Raw genomic sequence first — 22,063 nt, 5'->3', positions numbered from 1 at the left:
TCAAAAAGAACAGCCACAATTCTTCAGCTTCTGTTTTAAAACCAGACAAACTGAAAGGTTTTTTTCATTTTTATTGGATGCTTCCAACTTTATAGCTAATAATATACAGATACTCAGTTTTTTCATTGTTCCATTCACATCCTCACAGAGTTCAGCCATTCTGTCACATTGAAATAAAATAATAATTAAAAAAAAAAAAAAAAGCACAACTGAAATAAAATAAATCCATAAGCTGGAAAAATACATTATAAACTTATATTCAAGAAACATTCTCTTTATAATTAAAAACCTACTTGTAATAATTAAAGTAGGATTTAAAGAAAAAAAAACCCTTGATTTGAATTTTTAAATAGGTGGCCTTTGTGTAATACTTTTAAATCATTTCATATGTACAAGCCCAACCAGTATCTCTGCCTACCTGTGACAGAATACCTGAAAAAAAAAAATAAAAATAAAGACACTGAAAAGGAGTTTTTGAACAAACAAACGAACAAAAAAAGATCAATATTCATTTTCCAGGAAAATACAGTATAATCAGAACTTGAAACACATGCTTCCCTCATCTGGATTAAGGCCTAGGAGACAGAGGTGCTTTAATAAAAGCAGACAGTATGAAGAAAAGTCCTTCCACTTTTCTCTTCAAATTCCTGTAACAGCTCATCTATTTCGTTTTCCATGTCTTCTGTGTGCTGTATCTGGAAGAGAAAAAAAGTCTCAGCAACCAAACTCCAAGGATTTGATGGTTAGAAAATTCTAATAATCCCATTTTTGGGGTTTATGGGAAATCTGAGTGGGCAGGCTGCAGCCAACAGGGCTTCACTGCACTTGAGATTCCCAGCATTGCCACAGATATTCTGATTTTACATAGAACAGATTCTGTTTTTATAGAACAGATACTCTGATTTTACTGACATCCCCAAAGGCACAGATATTCTGATTTTATTGATAATTCCCAAAGGCACAGATATTCTAATTTTACTGGGATTCCCAAAGGCACAGATATTCTGATTTTATTGGGATTCCCAAAGGCACAGATATTCTGATTTTATTGATCATTCCCAAAGGCACAGATATTCTGTTTCTATTGATCACCCCCAAAGGCACAGATATTCTGATTTTATTGGGATCCCCAAAGGCACAGATATTCTGTTTCTATTGATCATCCCCAAAGGCACAGATATCCTGTCTAATTTATTTTCCTGTTTTATTTATTTATTTTTATTCTGATTCTGCAGGTCCCAGCCCACCCTGGTGGCATTTCAGGAGGACTTTGTTGAGCAGGCACCATCCCAGGTGCTGCAAAAATCCCAGGATTTTCCTCCTGGGAAGCCGAGAAAAATGAAAACAGCAATTATTGATTTGCTTCTCCTGTGTTTTGGTGCTTTGGGATGTGTTTGGAGGTTGTTTACCAACGGGTGATTGATTGTTTGATTGGTTTCATGTGAATTGTTTTTGACTTAATCATGGTCCAGCTGTGTGGAGGCTCTGAGCACTCATGTTTTTATTTTTCATTCTTTTCTAGCCTTCTGATGTATCATTTCTCTATAGTTTTAGTATAGCATGTAATCATAACATAATATAACATAATTAATATAATATAACATAATTAATATAATACATCAGCCTTCTAAGAACATGAAGTCAGATTCATCTCTTCCCTCATCCTGGGACCCTCACAAACACCACAGTGGTAAAAAAAAATAAAATAAAGGGAATTTTGAAGGATATTCTGATTCACAAGGCAAGCCTCACATTTCCTGAAAAATCTCTTTGCCCAGGATTTTCCTCCTGGGAAGCTGAGAAAAATGAAAACAGTAATTATTGATTTGCTTCTCCTGTGTTTTGGTGCTTTGGGATGTGTTTGGAGGTTGTTTACCAACGGGTGATTGATTGTTTGATTGCTTTCATGTGAATTGTTTTTGATTTAATGACCAAGCACAGCCAGGATTCTGGAAGGAGTCAGGAGTTTTCATTATTATCTTTTACCCTTCTGTCTGTATCCTTTAGAATAGTTAGTACAGTATTCTTTAATACAATATAGATCATAAAATAATAAATTAGCTTTCTGATGGAGTCAGATTCACCATCCCTCCCTTCGTCTGGGACCCCACAAACACAAGAGAGGAGAATGTGAAAAATTTACATTTTGCCAGGGATTTTAGCGGAACAACTGCACGGTGCAGGAGTTTTCTGGAGCAGCAAGCAAAGCCAATTAGTGGCACCAATTAATGGTACAGATGGGTGGCTGTGGGGGTACTCACACACTGGCAGAGCTCACAGATGAGGAAAGCCCCCAGCGTGGCCTCCTCGTGGTTGTCCTGGATGTCCACGTTGATCACGTGCACGGGCTGGCACGTCTCCTGCTCCCTGGAGTTCAAGTCTGGGTAAAACAAAGCACAGCAGCAACATTTGGGGTGGAATGGGGACGTTTTACACAAAAAAAGTACTGGGGAAAGAAGTAATTAGTAATAAGGTTTTTAAAAATATATAGGTGTTGTCACATTTAAATTTTCCAAGGTATTTTTTAGAATTTATTTCATATTTTCTTAATAATAATTTCTATACATGTTATATTATTTTATATTATATTTTATATTATACATTACATATTCCATAAATATAAATATATTGTATAATTTTTATTAAAATATTTTATTGTATGTTATTATTTCTTTTATATTACTTTATAAAAATACTTTGAATATATAAATATATAACACCTATTTTATATCTATTTTAGCATATATTACATCTTTATTATATTTTATATATGATATTTTATTCTATATTTTATATTTTTATATTAGTCTCTATTATATTTAATATTACATTTAATATTCTATTTTATATCTTATATTCTATATTATGATTTTATATCTTATATTTTATATCATATATATTATATAAAATATATTTTATATATTATTGTCTTAGTAATCCCCTTTGTTTCAAAAAACAAGAGGTGGATTTTGAAAACATATGAACTCAGATTTGTGAAAGGGTCGTGGCAGTTTATCTTCCCTGCTCAAAAGAAGTTACTGCTCCTCTTACTCTGCCAATCTTTAAAGATCAAGACTCAAAAGTGAAGAAGAACTTTGAGCTTCCTCACCTGGAGTGTGTTAACTGCTCATTTTTAAAAAAAAAAGCACCAGAACATGGATTTTACAGTACATGAAATATTGTAAAAGAGCAGGAATATGGATTTTACAGCACATGGAGTGTTATAAAAGAGCAGGACCATGGATTTTACAATATATGAAGTGCTGTAAAAGAGCAGGAAGATGGATTTTACTGTACAGGAAATATTGTAAAAGAGCAGGAACATGGATTTTACAACATATGAAGTGTTGTAAAAGAGCAGGACCATGGATTTTAGAAGACATGAAATACTCTAGAAGAGCAGGATCCATACACACAATTGGCTTCTGAGAGTCATGAACCACGAGGGGAGGTCTGGACTGGGACCAGCAGGTCAGGAAGCTCTGCCAACTTGCTGAAGAGCTCACCATGAAGAAGACTTCTTACTTCCTCTTCAGAGAACCCCCTGACCCACCTCAGAGCCCACCAACCCAATTAAGAGGACAATTGGGCAGCCATAATTCAGCTAATTATAATACAAGTGGGGCCAGGTAATAATGATGCATTAGGTGTCCTGGAAACCACGTGAATATGTAAAATCTTTTTGGATAAGCAGAGAGCAGGACCTTTTTACACATCTTTGGGAGGTTACTCCCCATGTGTCCAGTGCTGTAATAATTAAAGCCTCTTGCCAACTTTAATTATTTGCTGTCTGTGTTTCACTCCAGCTGCCCAGGAGGTGTTTAATGGGGATAAACTGCTTGGGAGCTCCCAGGGAGCCTGCAGGGAAGGCAGCTCAGACTTGTTTTTCCATCAGCTCATCCCCAGTTTGTTCAGTTTCTGAGATCCATGAGCATTTCCAAACCAAACATGGAGTTTCTATAAATTTCACACGCTCTGAGCAGCTGCCAGCACCTTTTGGGGACAAAAGCTCAGCCATCACTTCTGTGGTGCATAAATCTCCATCAATAACTGCAGCTCTTGTCCTCACTGGTGTTCCACTGGTCTGGAGGTTTCCAGATTTGTGGAGGACTTCAAGAAGGAAGGGAAAAAAACCCCAAAATTAACTTGATTTATCAGTTCAAGCTCCTTACCTTCTACTACTTGATCATAGACTCTTTCTTCACACGTTAGGATCAAATCAAAAACGTCTTTGCAGTTCTGGAATCTTTCTGGTCGTGGCTTGATTCTCTTATTTCTGTCCAACATGTGTAAAATTCCATTCTGTGTGTATCTGAAGTTGCTTGAGTTAAGTATCTTTACTTGAAGGAAAGTCATGGTTTTGAGCAAATGAGCAGCACAAGGTAAATTATTGACATTATCTTTAAAAGAAAATATTCTGTTTGCAAAACTACAAATCAGTGAGCACTAAAGAGATTCCTAAAAGTGTGACCCCCACGTTGCAGCTGCTTTTCACAGACCTGCCACTGCCACCACAGCTTTAAAAAGGTCTCAAAAAAGAATTTTTTTCTTGAGCAACTATTTTTATATCCCTAAATCCTCCGACCCCCCAGCCTGTGCTGTTCTGTGAGCAGGATGTCCTACATTCCTGCCAGCTGCTGCTCCTCACTCTTCAAAGGCCACCCCGAGGTGCTTCAGGTGCCACCTGCACAAAGCCCTGCCTGCAAAATGTGGATTTATGCAACTGAAACTCCAAAGGAAGCCAAAGAAACCACAGAAGCACGTCCCATAAAAATATCCTGAGATGCACAAATGGGGAGGAATGAAGAAAAACACTGACTTTGTGCCTGTCAGAGCTTCATCACTGTGTGAAAGGAATCTGTGATGCTGCTTGGGAGCTATATTTATGCTGCTGCTGTAACCTTGAGGCTCTGATTTTCTATCCTGGAGCCCCTTTCCAGGCAGGATTCTCTATTTCCCCCACTGTTTTCCACCCTTCTGGGATGTGCACTTCCATTGGGAGCACTCCAGGCTTGACTGTCACATAAATCTGCTGGCTGGAGTAAAACCAAACACCCTCTGAAGGGGAAGTTTCAGGGGTAAATTGGGAATACCAGGAAAGGTTTGGATTGAAAAAGCCTGCAAGGGGATGCATCTCTGCCTGACTTTAGCACAGCTGTATTTTTAGCCCTCTGAGTAGACATTTTTACAATGTAACAGCAAGGGTAACAGCCTGTAATTTCTTGAGATAACAATCCTGAGAATAAAACAATTTCCAGCGTTTGTAGCAATATGCAGGAGGTCATCTGGGCTTATTTCCTTGCTGAAAAGGTGACAGACAGGTATTTCTTTTCAGAAGACACTCCTGCTATTTTCGTAACAAAGGACAAACGATTTCCTGCCTACCTTTTAGCAGGAGCTCCAATTCTACTGCCCAGATGTTCACCTGTGTGCTCCCAGAGCTCCTGTTCAAGGAAACAGCCTCCAGAGCTCTTAAATCCTTCAAGTGTTTAACTTGTATTAAAAATTAAACCCAGCTTTCTACCCACAAGAGTCTCCTTCGTGTTGGAAATAGATTGAGCTCCTCTGTGTGTCTGCATCACTGCACTTCAGCTACTTGTAATTTGAATTTTGCACCACAAACTGAGTGCTGGGATGTTTATCACAATTAAATCTTGTCAATTAGCCTGACTTCTGCTGCATTTCTATTCTCCACGTCACTCCCAAGCCTCTTTTACTCTTCTTTCCCAAAAGGTTTCTCCTCATGTTCTTAAGGAATTGTGTTTTACAGCCCAAAGCTCTCACCAGCAGCTCTTGCACACCAGCACCCCTGTGAATTCTCCTGGGGTTTGTCACGTTTGGGAAAAAAAAAACCCAACAAAACCCACTTGGATGGAGCCATCTCAGACCTCTGGTTATTTGCAGAGCAGGAAAATTACTGCATTTTCAAAATACCACCTCCAAAATATCTGCCATTTCCAAAATATGCCAACATCTGCCTGCTCAGTTGGAAGGGGAGCCCTCCCCAGGCTCTGCACTCCTCATTTCTACATCATGCAGTTCAAGAGGGGGGGGAAAAAAAAAAAACCACAACATCCCACACGCTTTTTTGGGTTCTCTTTTTTCCCTTTCTAGGATAAAATGTTGCTGGCATCTGTCCCCTCGCTTTCCTGAGTGAGCCTGGAGACAGAATTACGCAGATTCCCAAACCCACACAAGATTTCTGTTCACAGCCCAGCTCTCTGCTGCCAACTTACAGCTATTTTTTTTTTTTTAATTTTTTTTTCCAAGGGTCCATCTGCCTATAAAAGGAGACTGAGAGGAGCAGTGAAGATTTATGGTGTTTTTCTATTAGGTTGCCTGAAATCTTTTTTACCTGGAAAAAGCCATGAAGGGGGTGTGCACATTATTAATGTGCATATTATTATTCAAAAATATAATAAATAACTCATTTTTATTCTCTTTGGGAACTCAGGTGAATGCAGATACAAAAATAAATGGTTTCCACCACACTGGCAGGTGTTGGGTCATTTAAGTCAGGTTCTGCTTTACTCCCAACAAATTTTAACTCCACTCTCCTTGTCCTGTGCATCCCTGCTCTCTTTTCAGGACAGAATTCCCCCTGGTTTTCTTTCAGAATTCCCCTGGTTTTCTTTCAGAATTCTTTCAGAATTCCCCCTGGTCACATTTTGTAGCCCTACCATGCTGAGGACACCAGAACTTGCCTACATTTTCCTTCAACTACTGGAAACTCTTGGCAGAGTAAATCCACCACATTTCTACAGAATCCAATTCAGATTTCACCTTTAATAGAATAACTGAGCTGAACAGGTCCACATTGTGGTGGAGTTTAGGCAGGAAGACTCAGCAGTGGAAAGGCTTGATATAAAAAGGAGATGTTGAAGCACAAAATTGGGTTTTTCCAACAGGCACAGCACTGTTGCTCATTCTCATGGAGAATTTCCATTACTGACTGTGCATTCTCTCCTTTGAGCTAAGGTTATCCCATACTAGTGATGAAGATTTATTAAAAAAATATAAAAATGTGTTTAGCTAAACCCCTAAAGCTTTCACTGCTTTTGCTACCCAAATTTAAAATTCCTGTCACGGACACCAGAAATGCCTTTTACCACCCAATGGATGGGTCCCTGCTCCAGACATCTGAGTAACCATCCCTTACCCTCCAAACATCCCTCATCCCTCCAAATTTTATCATTATTTGTCACTGACAGGACCCAAAAAAATATTTTTAGCCACAAGCACCAACATAGAGATAGCAAAGAGATTCAAATCTCTATCCTGTATGATTAAAGAAAAATGATCTTACTGATCCAAGTATTCAGCAAGTTTCCTTTTAACCCCCACGTGAAGCTGAAGCTCACAAGTGATTTGTGTTGGGGTACAGAAATGAATTGTAAAGATCTAAAATTGCCATCCCTTGAAGTGTCCAAGGGCAGGCTGGTGAAGCTCTGAGCATGCTGGGCTATGCCGTGGACAGGGGTGGAATGAGATGATATTTAAGGTCCCTTCCAACCCAGGCCATTCCTGAAATTATAAAAGCCAATTTATTAAACCTAACTGGGCATATGATGCTTGCTAAAATGTACACACCCATTTTAGGGGAAAAAAACCAAACTTTAAAGTAATGGCTGGCACCCAAAACTTCTACATCTCCAAATAAATCTGCTGATTATTTCCTCAAACACTGCATTTCTTCTTTGGGAAAAGCAGGAGCAGAGAGAGTGCTTCTCACCAGAGCATGAGTGGCATTTGCAGGTCTCTTTTCTATATCATCCTTATTTATTTTTTAGTATCTGCATTATAAACAGAACACCTTGTGTTAAAAGTTTGTCTAGGAACTGGACATTTCCTTAAATGAAATGTGTGAGGGGGGTGAGGCTGCCCAAGATCTCCCACCTTCAGAATCAGCTCCTTTCAGAGGGAATGAAAGCCTGGGAATGGGCACAGGCACCACAAATTCCACTGGCCAAGCACAGTGGTTATGGCTGCAGGAGCTGCTTCACTCCACAGCCAGAGAACACAGTGCCTGTCCTCAGGAATGCAAACTGGGGAGACTGGAACCAGCCAGAGACTGGGCACAATCCAATTCTATTGGATTCAAATGGAAACACAGCAGAAATCAGAAAAAAAAAAAATTCCTAATAAAATGCCTGTCCTTTGGAAAGGAAAGTGAGCAGTTGAAAAACAAAAAAACAACTAGAGATTGTGCACAAATCTTCTGCTGTTCTTTAACCTGATGAAGTCTTAAGCTGAACCATTCTACTGGATTCAAATGGAAACAGAGCAGGGTAAGGTGGAATATTAGGAAAAAAAATCCTACTACAATGCCTGTCCTTTGGAATGGAAACTGCAGTTTAGAACCAACCAGAGATTGTGCACAAGTCTTTTGTTGGTCCTTAAATTAATAAAGTCTTAATGCTAAAACATTCTATTGGATTCAAGTGGAAACACAGCAAGGTGAGATGGGATATTAGGAAAAAAATTCCTAATAAAATGCCTGTCCTTTGGAATTGAAACTGCAGTTTAGAACAAACCAGAGATTGTGCACAAGTCTTCTGTTGGTCCCTAACTTGATAAAGTCTTAATGTTGAACCATTCTATTGGATTCAAATGGAAAGAGAGCAGAGTAAGGTGGGATATTAGGGAAAAATCCCTCCCTGAGAGGGTGGGGAGGCCCTGCAGAGGTTGCCCAGAGAAGCTGTGGCTGCCCTGGAGGTGCTCCAGGCCAGGCTGGATGGGGCTTGGAGCAACCTGGGACAGAGGAAGATGTCCCTGCCCATGGCACAAGATGAGCTTTAAGGTCCCTCCCAACCCAAACCAGTCTGGGATTCTAAAATATGCCATCCCAAATGATCAGGAAGATGCTAAGCTGGGCTCCATGACATTTCTGCAACATTTGTGCCTGCATGAATGACCTGCAAAAAAACCTGCCCTTGTTTTTGCTAGTGAAGGACAAGCACCCAGCACCTGTAAGCCTTGAGCTGCAAGGATAAATCCAACTGCTCCTAGGAGCTGGACCAAATATAAATGAGCCCTGCTCACTTCCAGAAGCCTGGCTGAGCCCAAAGCTGAGGGTGAAGTGCCTTCACATCAGTGAAAGCAGTGAACACCTTGAGTTTAGCCCTGAGCTCAAGTGCCAGACAAGAATTTATCAGTGCTGAGCAGCCCAAGCTGTATTTGGGGTGAGAACTGGCAGATCCAGCTGCCAGAGGGGAAAGAGGCAGAAATGGCCAAGGCCAGTGGTAAAGAGGTGGAGAAGGGATGTCCCAGATGCACTGGAGGCACTGGCAGGATGACAAGGGTGACAAGGTGACTCGAGGGTGTGGCACTGTGTCTGACTGTGCCATCAAACAGCTGAGCCTGCACTCATCCAGGTGGGAACTTCAAGAGGAGTTTGGTTTGGATTGCTGGAATGCAGAGTTTGATCACCTGGCAGTGAGTGACACGGAGATGTCACTTCTGCAGTCACTCCAGGGAGCAGCAGGTGAGCCAGAGGGCTGGATAAAGCTCTGAGCAACCTGCTCTGTGCCAGCTGCTCCTGCCATGGCCAGGGGTGGAATGAGATGATAAAATTTAAGGTCCCTTCCAACAGGACTGGGGGCTGCTCCCCTCAGCTTTGGGAAGCAGTGCCAGGTTCCAGAGAGGAGCAGCAAATGCAGGACTGGGAGGGGGGAAGTGCTTTGGGGAGAGATCTGTGGGAAAGGATGAATCCTCCCCTTGCCCAGGGCTGCACCAGCCATTTCCAACTGGTTTTGGTGCTGTGAAGCTCAGAATTTGCAGCTACAGCTGAAGGGACCTCAGACAGAGCAAAGCACAAGCACTGCAAACCCTAAATCGATTAAAGCATTTCATTGAGCACATTTGGGAAACCTGAGAATACAATCAAGAGACAGCAGGGCCACTTGGCACCAGGAGCCTGTAGAGAAAGCAGCACGCTGGATGAGGTGTGCAGGAAACATTCCTGGCCTGCAATCAATGCCAGTTTAAAGAATTACAGTTGAAATGAAAATGGGAATTGGTTTGGAATAAAGAAAAAAAGAAGTATAAGCATCTCTAACGTTGGCACAGAAGTTTTGTGTTCATGGGAGGGAACTTCAAAGGAAGAAGGATCAACTGTCACTTCACTCCCCTCCCTCCAGCTGGGATGAAAGTGCCAAAGAATGAAACCACTGCAGCTCTAAATGGATTTTACAAGAGTCCTCAGCCTCACACTGGATCCTTCAGTCAGAATTCCTCAGAGCACGTCTGGGACTCGCCTTGGACAAGGAAATAAACCTTTCAGAGCACCCAGAAGAGACAGGATGGCAGAGGGTGCTTTATGCTGCTGAAAAGCAATTTGTTGTTAGATTGGAGTCTGTAGCTTCTGCCATGTCCCACAGCTCAAACACAGGGGAAACAATATTTAAATAATATATATCCAGCTCATATATTTTAATAATTTGAAGTACTTCCTTTTTAATGTGAATGAAACAAAGATTAAAGGCAGTGTGATCAGAAGGCAGATGAAGAAGCACTAAAAATTTGCTGCCTTTGAAAGGCCCAAGATTCTGTGAAGCATTTTACAATCCTTCATGGAGAAAAAGGGATTGGAATGCAGCCTGTGGCTGGAATTCTGTTGATTTGCAGAAATGTGCCTCTCAGAAGCCTGTTTAAATCCAGCTTAAACACTTCTTTCCATTCTCATCCCTTCTCTCTATTTCTAGGAGCTTTGTAAGACATGGTGAGAAAGAAAATGAGACTTGTACTGCTCTGCTTCCGAAGAAGTTTTGCCACTGACACACAGGCCATGATTTCAACTATTTTTAGCTCTTGTAAGGTTAGGCTTAAAAAAAAAAATCGAAAAAAAGAAGAAAATACACAAACTCCACCAAAAAAAAAGAAAAATATCCCTGAGCAGATGTAAATGAAGCATTCCAAAGTGCTTCCAGAGACTCAGCTCTCGTGCTGAACACTGGAATGACAGCTCAGGAGAGAAGCTGACACGTGCTCAGCAGTTCAAAATCCATGAAGAAAAAACAGATGAAAATGTAAGATAAATAGATGCATGAAGAGCTTACCTGAAGTAGAATTTAGGTCAGTTACTCCTCAAGACTGAGCTACATATAAAATATCACATGGGCATCCAACTTCAACATGGAGCTCAGAGAGTTAAAGCTAGATCCCATCACCAAGATTAGCACTATTTTTTGGGGTTTTTTGACAGAAAAGAATCTTCAAGGGAGATGCACAGAGTTCTTCTTCATTTCTGGAATTTTCCTCCTAACTGAAGCAGCTTTAGGAACTTCTTCAGGACACGTTCTCCACCCTCCCCTCAATTTTATAACCTCATGGAGCTAAGGAGCTAAAACTGGAATCCTGCCTGAAGTTAGGGAGGTCAAATTAAAAGAGGAGGTAAAAAATGTCAGGAGCAGAGTAGGAGGCCAAGCTTGCAGGGTAGGTGCCTAGAAATCCTAATTAAAAATAACCCCCCCATCTGTGAAAATCATCTTTAATGTGAGGGTCACAGACACATCAGTGTTCAGGAAAGAAATCAGCCATGGAGTTACTCACACTGATAAAGAACCCAGGAGCAGTTCCTGCAGAATTTTGGCCAAATTTCCACTTGAACAGCTCCTATCCCTGGGCACAACATCAACTGCTGATGAAGATTTAAACTGAGTTTAAATTTAAACTGTTTAGCAAGTTTCACCCTTGACTAGTTTTTGCCTTCACTTGAAGGCAAAGCTCACCAGCAGTTTTGCTCTATTTTTGTTTCAGCTTTAAGGTCACCACCACAGAATTAGAATTAAGTCCTCAAACCCCTTCACAGAGTTATAAGGGGCAAAGTAATGATAAGGACAAATAATCCTGATGTTGGAGAGGTGGGTAACAGATGCAAATACAAGGTGGTGTATGAGAACCACAGACCATGGCTGTGCCCTCCTCAAATTAGGAGCAAAATTCTCTATTGTTGTCCTAGAAATAACAGAGGAATGTTTTAAAAAGCAACATTCAGAACACTGTTAAATGGTTTTGGGGCAGTCCTCAACTGGGGCTCAAGGAATTTAAATGCTACATCCTAAAAATTCAATGGGAGATGCTGATACTTATTTTAACTCTAAGTTTTAACTGCCACATCTTAAAAGGCTTTGAAGTGCTTCCATTTTAGATCTACTGTAACCACCTACTCAACTGAATCTGTATTCCTGGCTCCATTAATCCCCTATTGCTGTGCTGCTGAAATTCAACATATGCCTTCAAGGTATGAGAGCCTGTGCTCTACATTTCACTAATTAACTGCAATGAGGGTGCTTTTAATCCCTGCAGAGTGGGTTTTTCAGTTGTTCCCCCTCCTCACAAGTGAACAGTTCAGTGCATCTCTTCTCTCTAACACAACTTTAACCTTGCTCTGGGTGAGGTCCAGCAGTGCAGCAGCTCATTTTTGGTGGGAGGCCACTGCTTTCTGAACTGGGGGGGTGTTTATTTGGGCAGAGGATGTTCCCTCACAGCCATAGAGTTACTGAGTGATGTTCCCTCACAGCCACAGAGTCACAGAGTATCTGGTGTCCACAGTGCCTGCGAGGAGAGCACTCAAACCTCAGGTGTCTCCTCACTGGGGTATGGGAGCAAGCAGGGTGTTGGCAGCAAGACTCAAAATTTCAGAGTACAGACGATGAAAGCAAGGCTGGGAAACAGAAAAGCATAAGAATTTTGTACCCCCATCCCAACCACACTCCAAGCCCGTGAGGAGAGCAGCCCCTTCCCACCCCACAGCTTAATTCCCATCCCCTCTCTGCAGTTATGCTCACCCAACAGAACTGAGAGCCCCTGGGACACAAAAAATCTATTCCACAACTCGCTGATGAGAGCAGGTCTGGCTTTGGTTAAAGCCTTTACCCTCAAAACCCACTTCTGGAAATGGAGTTGCTTTCTGTGCTGCCAGTCTTCAGTCTGAAAACCTTAAATTATCTGAGAATGAAAAAAGCAAAGTCACAGAGGCATTTGCTGTTGCCCTATTTCCTTTGCTGTGACTTTTGTTTAAACCTCTTTTATCTTGACAAAAGGTTTAACTGTTACACTGCAAATATATTTGGGGAACACAGCAAAGCATGGAGCAGAACCACAATGGTGACTCCAAATCATGCTGAGGGGGGAAACAGGTTGGCTTCCTGTTGTTTTTTTTGGTTTTTTTTCTTAAGTACTGCCATATTCAGCACAGCAGCAGTGAAGAATTCAAAAAGGAAATCTCAAGTCGTTGGTGCTTGTTAAAATTAATTCTCAGTTCAAGGAATTTTCTTTTAAGCAGTTCTTTTAATCAGGATATGGATATGGCATACCTCATTAAGATGGGTTTGCAAGATTCTCCTTTTCTCTATAGGCAGAGGGATAAAAAAAAATCAAATAAACCAGCACATCACATGTGATATATTAAGATTATATCCTACATTCTGAACTTTTTTTAAAAAAAAGGATCCTTGTTGAAAAAACATCTAGAATGAGTTCCCCAAGTTTTGTTTGTGGGTTTTCTTATGAAAAAAAAAAAAATCAACTTTAAATACAGGTATTTTAAAATAATGCAGCTGGGACATTTTTGGTAGTGTGCCTAACCCTGATCACTTTGCTCTCCAGGATTAAATGTCACTGGGCTCTCCTCTGTCCATTCTTTAGAATCAACTACAGAGTTATTTTTTCTCGGTGCACAGAGCAAATCACATATCACAAAATCCTCAGTGAGAAGGGTGAGCTCTTTAATGAAAGGCATCCTCTCTCCCAGAGAAAGTATTCTGTAAGCCTTACCTGGCAGTTTGTCTGAGCTAAATACAACATTAAAGTCGAGGTGGTCGCTCTTCCCAAATCCACACTCAGGACAGTCTTTGCACTGAGAAGGATCCACAGTGCAGGGGAGGCAATGGACAATCTCAGGGAATTGATGTGTTCATTCAAGAGCTAAACATGGTAACACACTACAAAAGAGCATTTGGGATGTGTGCATTGGAACTGGGTAACAATTTACAAGGGAGCATTAGAGGCCCACTGTTAAAAAAAAAAAAAAACCTCCTATAAACTTAAATCATTTAAAGTTCGCCAGCCAAGCAACTCTAGAGATTCTTAATGCCAAATAATGAATTACACCTTTCAAGGATGAACCACACTGGATTTTTTAAAGAGGCCATGCCACAGGGATACAGTTCTTTGTCTTTCCTAAGCAGATCATTGTACATCTGATCATATGTTGTTTTGAAGTCATAAACATTTGGCTTGTCCGGGGCTGGTCCTGGCAGTTTCACGTGAGTCCCCGTGCCAAAGGATCGGACGCTGAATCCTCGTTTGCTGAAAGACACAAGGGAGGGCGAGAACACAATTAGACTTGAAAATTAAATTACTGAAGAATATTAGAGTGGATTTTAACAACACCTCTTAAAAACCTTTTAAAAACTCCTCTTAGGCAGCAGCAGCTGAGCAACCAAACTGCCTGAAGCTCCCAACGTGTATTTTCCTTGCAGTTATAATCTAAAATCACACACCATTTCAAGGGAAGCACCTCTATTTGACAGGAATTTTCTTACAATTATGCTACAGAGCTGTTTGGAAATGTCAATTGTGCTTTCCTTTTGTGCTGAATTTCAGACATCCTGGATTTGCAACAAACCCCTTCTGTATTCATGACAACACAGACAAAGATGGTTTTCTCTTGATACAAGTAAGTAACTGTATTATTGATCAGTACTTAAATATCCTGCTGAGACTGTTGGCCTAACTGCATTATTCTTCTCATTTTGTTGCCCAAAGTGTAATTTAATTAGCCCAGGACAAACATTTGTGTGCCTGCCATTGAAAACCATACAGTGCAATTACCTTTACACAAGTGGGGCAGATGTTCTGCTGGCTGCTCTCTAAAACTCTTGGTTAAACCAGGGATTACTTCATTCCATTCTTATGAACAAATACTTGTTTAATAGTTATAATTAAAAAAAAAAAAGAGGCAGGAACCTGCTTGTCTTTAGGAGTAATGCCAAAATGTTTTTGCTGATTAACTCAGATATTCAAACCTCAGCACCTCCTTCAATAATATTAAAAAATATGGCAATCTATGGACTAATGGGACAAAAAAGAGATTTTCTGGTGGCCTAATGGATGAAGTTCCATGGTAAATTACTGTTGCTATCACCCAGAAGGCTGAAACATTTGGGTCTGTAATGACAATGTAACTAGAAACAGCAAGACCAGGATTAAATCCACTTTTTTAAGGACTCACACTTTCAGCTTGAATGATTTTAGCAGAAACTGAGTGAACAATGTTAGAACAAAAATCAAGCGAGCAGCCAGTGCCCCCAGAAACAACCCCAGATTTGCAGTGCTTTCCTCTGAGGGGACTGAGCAGAACTGGAGCCAGGGCAAGAGCTGGCCCCAGGCTCCCTGCTCTGCACAAGGAAATTCACGGAGGAGACAAGGAAAATCCAGGAAATTCAGCAGGAGAACCGACCCAAACTATCTGTTTGCCTTCAGAAGGTGTCCCCAAAGCGACCCCAAATGCTTGTGGGCAGAGCCTGTGAGCCCTCCTGCCCCAGCCTCAAACACAGCCCTGAAACCATCAGCGCTGATTTCCTTCAGCTCCTCCTCTCCCTTTCCTTGCTTCCCCACACTTTTCCTCCAGCAACTATTTATAGGTGTCTATTTCTGTAAACAGACAGGACACATGAGGGGTTTTGGCTTCTTTCTGCAGGACTGATGACTGAGAGGGGATACAGTGGAAAGAAGTGCAATTGTCTGTCCCTCCCAGCCCTCCATCACATGGAACTGGTGCAGTTATGAGTCACTGTTCATTTATTTTCCCTGCAATACTTGCAGATCCCAGTTTTGATTCTGCTGCTTCTACTGGATGTGAAGAGAGACATAATATGTAGAGAAGAAATTGCAGTGCTAAAAAATTCATGTTTCAATTTGATCTTTTCTTCTCTGGTTTCCTTTATTTTCTTTAACATTATTCTTTGAAACAGCTCTGCTTGGATCACACACATTAAAACCTCCACCTCCAATTGCTGTAGGTGTCCCTGAAGTTTGCATGATTTCATTTCAAATTTTACAACTTGAAATCTTTGGCATTCAACACATCAAAAAATTGTGCCTCCAAGGCCCATGACCCATTCAAAATTATTTCCCTGAATAGCTGGAATATGAGTTCCTCACATGGAATTTCATGTTTTGTACCTTGGTGAGTGGTAGTGTCAATGTTTACACTCTTTATGCCCCAGGTATAATAAAACATTCTAAAAACATTTCAACACATTTCTTGCAACAGCTGGGGCACAGGACATGGAAAAATGCCTGCAGAGAGCCATTAGTCAGGAGCTTTTATTAAATATTATTCAGCTTTATTAAATATTTTTCAGCTCTTATTAACTAGCTGGACACAGGAGCTTTTATTAAATATTATTCAGCTCTTATTAACTAGCTGGACACGGGAGCTTTTATTAAATATTGTTCAGCTTTTATTAACTAGCTGGACACATCCAGTGTAGTGAATCCTCAGGTGTCTGTGGAAATGTGGCACATTTGTAAAAATGAACAATTCCTACATGATAATGGCTTTGGTTTTCACTTGGTAAAACTGCCCAGAAGGTAGAAAAAAATGAGCTTTGGCACAAAAGGTAAAGAGTAAGACAGACTAACAGACTATCCTCTGAAGATGTGGAGCTTCAACTTTAACAGACTAATGGTGACCACATTTCAGGAATTTGTTTTTATGACTGTTAAGCTGATGTGGATAAATTCCCAATGTGTTAAGGACAGAGTGAGGCACTGCCCAGATCTCATTTCAGCACTCTGCTCACCCCTCAGCCCTTCTCAAAGGATCTCAGAGCTCAGAGGAAATAATTCTGAAATCAAAAACCAACCTGGACTGCACTGACTGGGAGCACTCAGTTCCAGGCACTGGCAGGAGAAATAATAATAATAATAATAATAATAATAATAATAATAATAATAATAATAATAATAATAATAATAATAATAATAATAATAATAATAATAATAATAATAATAAATATGTAGAGAAGAAATTGCAGTGCTAAAAGATTCATGTTTCAATTTGATCTTTTCTTCTCTGGTTTCCTTTATTTTCTTTAACATTATTCTTTGAAACAGCTCTGCTTGGATCACACACATTAAAACCTCCACCTCCAATTGCTGTAGGTGTCCCTGAAGTTTGCATGATTTCATTTCAAATTTTACAACTTGAAATCTTTGGCATTCAACACATCAAAAAATTGTGCCTCCAAGGCCCATGACCCATTCAAAATTATTTCCCTGAATAGCTGGAATATGAGTTCCTCACATGGAATTTCACGTTTTGTACCTTGGTGAGTGGTAGTGTCAATGTTTACACTATTTATGCCCCAGGTATAATAAAACATTCTAAAAACATTTCAACACATTTCTTGCAACAGCTGGGGCACAGGACATGGAAAAATGCCTGCAGAGAGCCATTAGTCAGGAGCTTTTATTAAATATTATTCAGCTTTATTAAATATTTTTCAGCTCTTATTAACTAGCTGGACACAGGAGCTTTTATTAAATATTATTCAGCTCTTATTAACTAGCTGGACACGGGAGCTTTTATTAAATATTGTTCAGCTTTTATTAACTAGCTGGACACATCCAGTGTAGTGAATCCTCAGGTGTCTGTGGAAATGTGGCACATTTGTAAAAATGAACAATTCCTACATGATAATGGCTTTGGTTTTCACTTGGTAAAACTGCCCAGAAGGTAGAAAAAAATGAGCTTTGGCACAAAAGGTAAAGAGTAAGACAGACTAACAGACTATCCTCTGAAGATGTGGAGCTTCAACTTTAACAGACTAATGGTGACCACATTTCAGGAATTTGTTTTTATGACTGTTAAGCTGATGTGGATAAATTCCCAATGTGTTAAGGACAGAGTGAGGCACTGCCCAGATCTCATTTCAGCACTCTGCTCACCCCTCAGCCCTTCTCAAAGGATCTCAGAGCTCAGAGGAAATAATTCTGAAATCAAAAACCAACCTGGACTGCACTGACTGGGAGCACTCAGTTCCAGGCACTGGCAGGAGAAATAATAATAATAATAATAATAATAATAATAATAATAATAATAATAATAATAATAAAAGTGCATCAACTTTGTCCACATCCTTCTTTTATTTCACTGTTATTTGGGGATATTTCTCACACATTCTTATTAAATTGCTTTTCAGTTTATTGTATCTTCCTTTCCAAAGGCTGTAGGAAACATTGCTAAATATTAAAGCAAATGCAATAAATCCTGCAGTGCCACTGCACTCAGAGTGGTGAAGGATTTCAGGGGAAAAATGATTAATTTTACCACATCCCTTTCCACAAGAGATAGCAGGAAAATAACCAGCAACCCTTGCAGGTTACCTAAAAAATATCTTATGCCACCAATCAATATTAAAAAACACCCCCCAAAACAAGCCTGCACTGCTGAACAGCAGGACTAAAGAGCTGTTAACTCACTTTGAATACTAACAACTTGTAATTTGCATTATCACTACTAAGCTGTCAAACGAAAGTGTGCTTTAATATAAAAATGTGAAAATATCTCCTTCTTGGGGGGGAGGGGTTTATTAATTTAGGATTTCTTAAACTGGGCAATACAGATGTCAACACCTCCCTGCATTTTTGGTGCTGGCAGGAGAGAAGCTGTGAGTAACAACTTCTGCAAGCAGCACAGGTGCAACTGAAGTTCTCCTACACCTCAGTGTTGTACTACAAGTTTAAACATCAATATGAGAACTTTTTGCTACAGGGGTTGCAATATTTTAATTTCCCTGCTGCCACTAAGCTCTGATGTTCATACTCTTAATTTCCTAAAAGTCAGCTTTCTACAACAAGGGATGCGTGGCAGAAGTGTGGATCAGCATTTGAGAAATTTTTATTGCCAGTAAATGAGAGAACTTGAACTCACTAACTTCCTTCCAAGGTCATCAGCGTAGTACCAGGCACACAGAAATGTGGAAGCTGCTGCATCAAAAAAGTTTGGCTGTAAGAAATTTACCCTTCTGCCTTCCTCCTCTGAGGGAGAACCACGGCCTGAGTCTGCATGCTCTATGACAAAATATAAAATAAAACATCACCTCCAGAGTGTGCCGGTTTTGGCCGGGATAGAGTTAATTTCTGTCCCAGCAGCCGCGTTGTGGGTTTGTGTTTGCAACAGAGGGATGTTTTTGTTATTGCTGTGCAGGGCTCGCCCAGCAGCCAGGCCTGCTCTGCTTCTCACCTCACCCCACCCCAGCAGAGCAAACAAAGCAGGGTGAGGAAGAGCAGAGCCAGGGCGAGGTTACATGCAGCCAGCCTGGCAGCTTTTTAGCACTGCTCTTGCTGCTCCCCTCTGCTTCCCTGGCCCTCTGGTGATGCCTCTTATTCCATCAACAAACTCCACACAGCCCTTCAGCCTGACTTCTGCTGGAAAATTAAAACAAAGTGTTCAAAACTTGGTTAATTACAAAATACGCTGAATGCCGGACCCCAGAGTTCTGTTTTCCAGCAGCAAAAAGAATTTGCGCCTTTTAAAGTCTTGTCATCCACTAACAAAATACCTTAAAGTTTCGTAATTCCTCGGCTTCTTCCTCTTCTAATCATGTGTTTTTTGTAACTGCATTGCAACACGCTGCCCTGAGGGGGTGAGGCAGGCTGGCCTGGAGCCAACACGGACATTTTCCTCAAGTTTGCTGGCAAATGGGCTCTTGGTTCTTTACAGCAGCATCAGAAATTTATCTCTGCTTTGCCATTCACGCTGCTGTAACTACAAAAGGTGTTGATAAAAATGAAACGTTTTCTAAAGAAGGCTTTGTTACTTTTAAATTCAAATCTTAAGGGAGAACACTTTTAAAAACCACGCCTGCCACTTTTGGCAAACATCCGTCACACCGGAAGTGATTTATTTCTGCAAAAACACGGGGGAAGGAAAAGGCCAGACATCAGAAGGAAATTTAACTTTGTCCTTAACACTCAGCTTTCAAATGAAACTCAGTTCCTGCATTATTAGAGGAAAAACAATGTAATCTTTTCACAGAACTGCCACAGGTAACATCCGATGCCAAGAGTGAGCGTGAAGTGCATGAAATGCTGTCACAGTAAAATGGCTGCCAGACCAAATGCTTCTATTATTTATTCCTTTGCAAGCTTTTATTTTTATTTACATGTAGCACACGGCTTACTCACAGTTGGTTTGCTTACTATGCCATCAACGTGTATTTCTAATGTGAATGCTTCTTTGCATAACTTTAATAATAAAATAAACCCGACCATCCTTATCGTGTTCCTGTAGTGAAAAGGGAAGATTTAGGGACACGATTTCAGGCAGATCAGGTCTGTCCCAAGTCTCCCATCTCACCTCTTCAGCCAAGCTGAGAGCACTGGGCGTGCTAAAGAGATTAACACCTATAATCTCAAAGACATTTAGCACTCTGAACCGAATGTTCTGGTTCTCCTGTGAGAGGAAAGGGCTCCGTTTCAGGGCACACAGTGGCTCAGTCTCCACAGATTGTTATGGGCTGGGAAGTGATCTCAAAACCCAACCCACGGGCAGGGACACCTTCCACCATCCCAGGATGCTCCAAACCCCATCCAGCCTTGCCGTGGACACTTCCAGGGATGGGACAGCCACAATCTCCCTGTGCCAGCGTCTCACCACCCTTTTTACCACACTAAAAAAAATTTCTTCCTAACATGTAGCCTAAATTTCCCCTCTTTCGCTCTGTACCCATTACGCCTTGTCCTATCACTCCAGCTCCTGACGAAGAGTCCCTGTGGGCCCCTTTCAGATGGACTCAAAGGAAGAAAAAAAAAAAAAAAAAAAAAAAAAAAAAAGGGGGGGGGGGAACCCAGGAAAAAAAGAGAACATTTAAGTTTCCACACGGCGAGACACAGGCCTTGCTCCACCCAAGCGCCCAGCCCGTGTTTTCCGCACCGGGGCCACAGCTCCGACAGGGAGGGCCGGGACCCCGACCGCGGCCTGGAGCGGGGCGCGGAGGAGGCGAGGTGAAAACGGCATAAAAAGCGGATAAAAGAGGGGTGAACAGGGCGTACAAACAGGGCGGCAGCGAGGTGAAAAGCGGGTACAAGCGGGATGAAGGCAGGGTGAAGGCAAGGTGCTGCCCCGCACCCACGGGCCTGCCGGGCCGGGCGCGGGCCGCAAAGCACGGCCCCATCCGCGCCTCCCTGACAGCGGAGCGCCGCCGGCACGGGGTGTGGGGGGGGTGAACCGGGCAGCGGCGTTTACCTGAGGATGTTGTGCGCCTCCATGCTGCGGTTCTGGTTGCTGGAGCACACCACGGCCACGCGGAGCGGCGCGGACGGCATGGCGGGCACGGCGCTGGGGCTGCCCGCGCCTCCCTCCTTCCCGGCCGCCGCTCCACAAAATGGCGGCGGCAGCGCGGCGGGCGGGGACGGGACGTGTCAGCAGGGCCCCGCCGCGGCCAACCGCGGCACGGCGCGGGGGAGGCGGAGCGGCCGCGGCCGCCCTGAGGGGAGTGCCGGGAGAAAGGACCGGAGGGTGCTGGGCGAGGGAGAGCGGAGTGTGAGTCGCCGGCGAGGTGTGGGAAGCGTCGGGCGCAGCGTGGAGGTAGAGGGTTGCGCCGCCTCGCCCCGAGTTTTGGGCGATAAATAATATATAAAACACCAATATACTTATAGATGTGCTATAGATATATAGAGGTATAGATGATTATATATTTATAAGGTATTGGAGGTCAGAGGAGGAGAAGCTTTATGAGGAGTGTGAGGGCTTGTTCAGCCTGGAGGGGGCTGACCTCATGGCAATGTACAATTCCGTGAGGGGAAGAGGAGGGACAGGCACTGATCTCTGCGGGGACCAATCGACAGGATCCCGGGAGCGGCTGGAGCTGTGTCAGGAGAGGTTTAGGTTGGGTTTTGGGAAAGGTTTTTCCCTCAGAGGTTTCTGGGGCACAGCCCCAAGAGCTCCAGGAGGGTTTGGATACCGCTCCCGTGGATGTACCGGGTGGGATTTTGGGGTGTCTGGGCAAGGTGGGGGCTTGGACTCTGATCCTTGTGGGTCTCTTCCAGC

The 22,063-nt window shown here is 42.0% G+C and overlaps 1 protein-coding gene across 1 annotated transcript; it reads right to left on the bottom strand.

Annotated features, from left to right (window-relative positions):
* Window positions 1-28: 28 nt before the first annotated feature.
* Window positions 29-21,430, bottom strand: SSU72 (SSU72 homolog, RNA polymerase II CTD phosphatase). The gene is made up of 5 exons (XM_041419575.1): window positions 21,260-21,430; window positions 14,167-14,310; window positions 4,173-4,312; window positions 2,262-2,380; window positions 29-695 (listed from the first exon to the last, which is right to left on the bottom strand). The coding sequence occupies exons 1-5, from the start codon at window positions 21,337-21,339 to the stop codon at window positions 594-596; spliced, it is 585 nt and encodes a 194-aa protein (XP_041275509.1). The 5' UTR covers window positions 21,340-21,430; the 3' UTR covers window positions 29-593.
* Window positions 21,431-22,063: the final 633 nt, after the last annotated feature.

This window comes from Onychostruthus taczanowskii, unplaced genomic scaffold, assembly GCF_017590055.1.
Source record: "Onychostruthus taczanowskii isolate IOZ18803 unplaced genomic scaffold, ASM1759005v1 scaffold61, whole genome shotgun sequence".
Lineage (NCBI taxonomy): Eukaryota > Metazoa > Chordata > Aves > Passeriformes > Passeridae > Onychostruthus > Onychostruthus taczanowskii.
The sequence above is the reverse complement of the archived record's forward strand: the minus strand, read 5'-3'. Positions and strand labels throughout refer to the sequence as shown.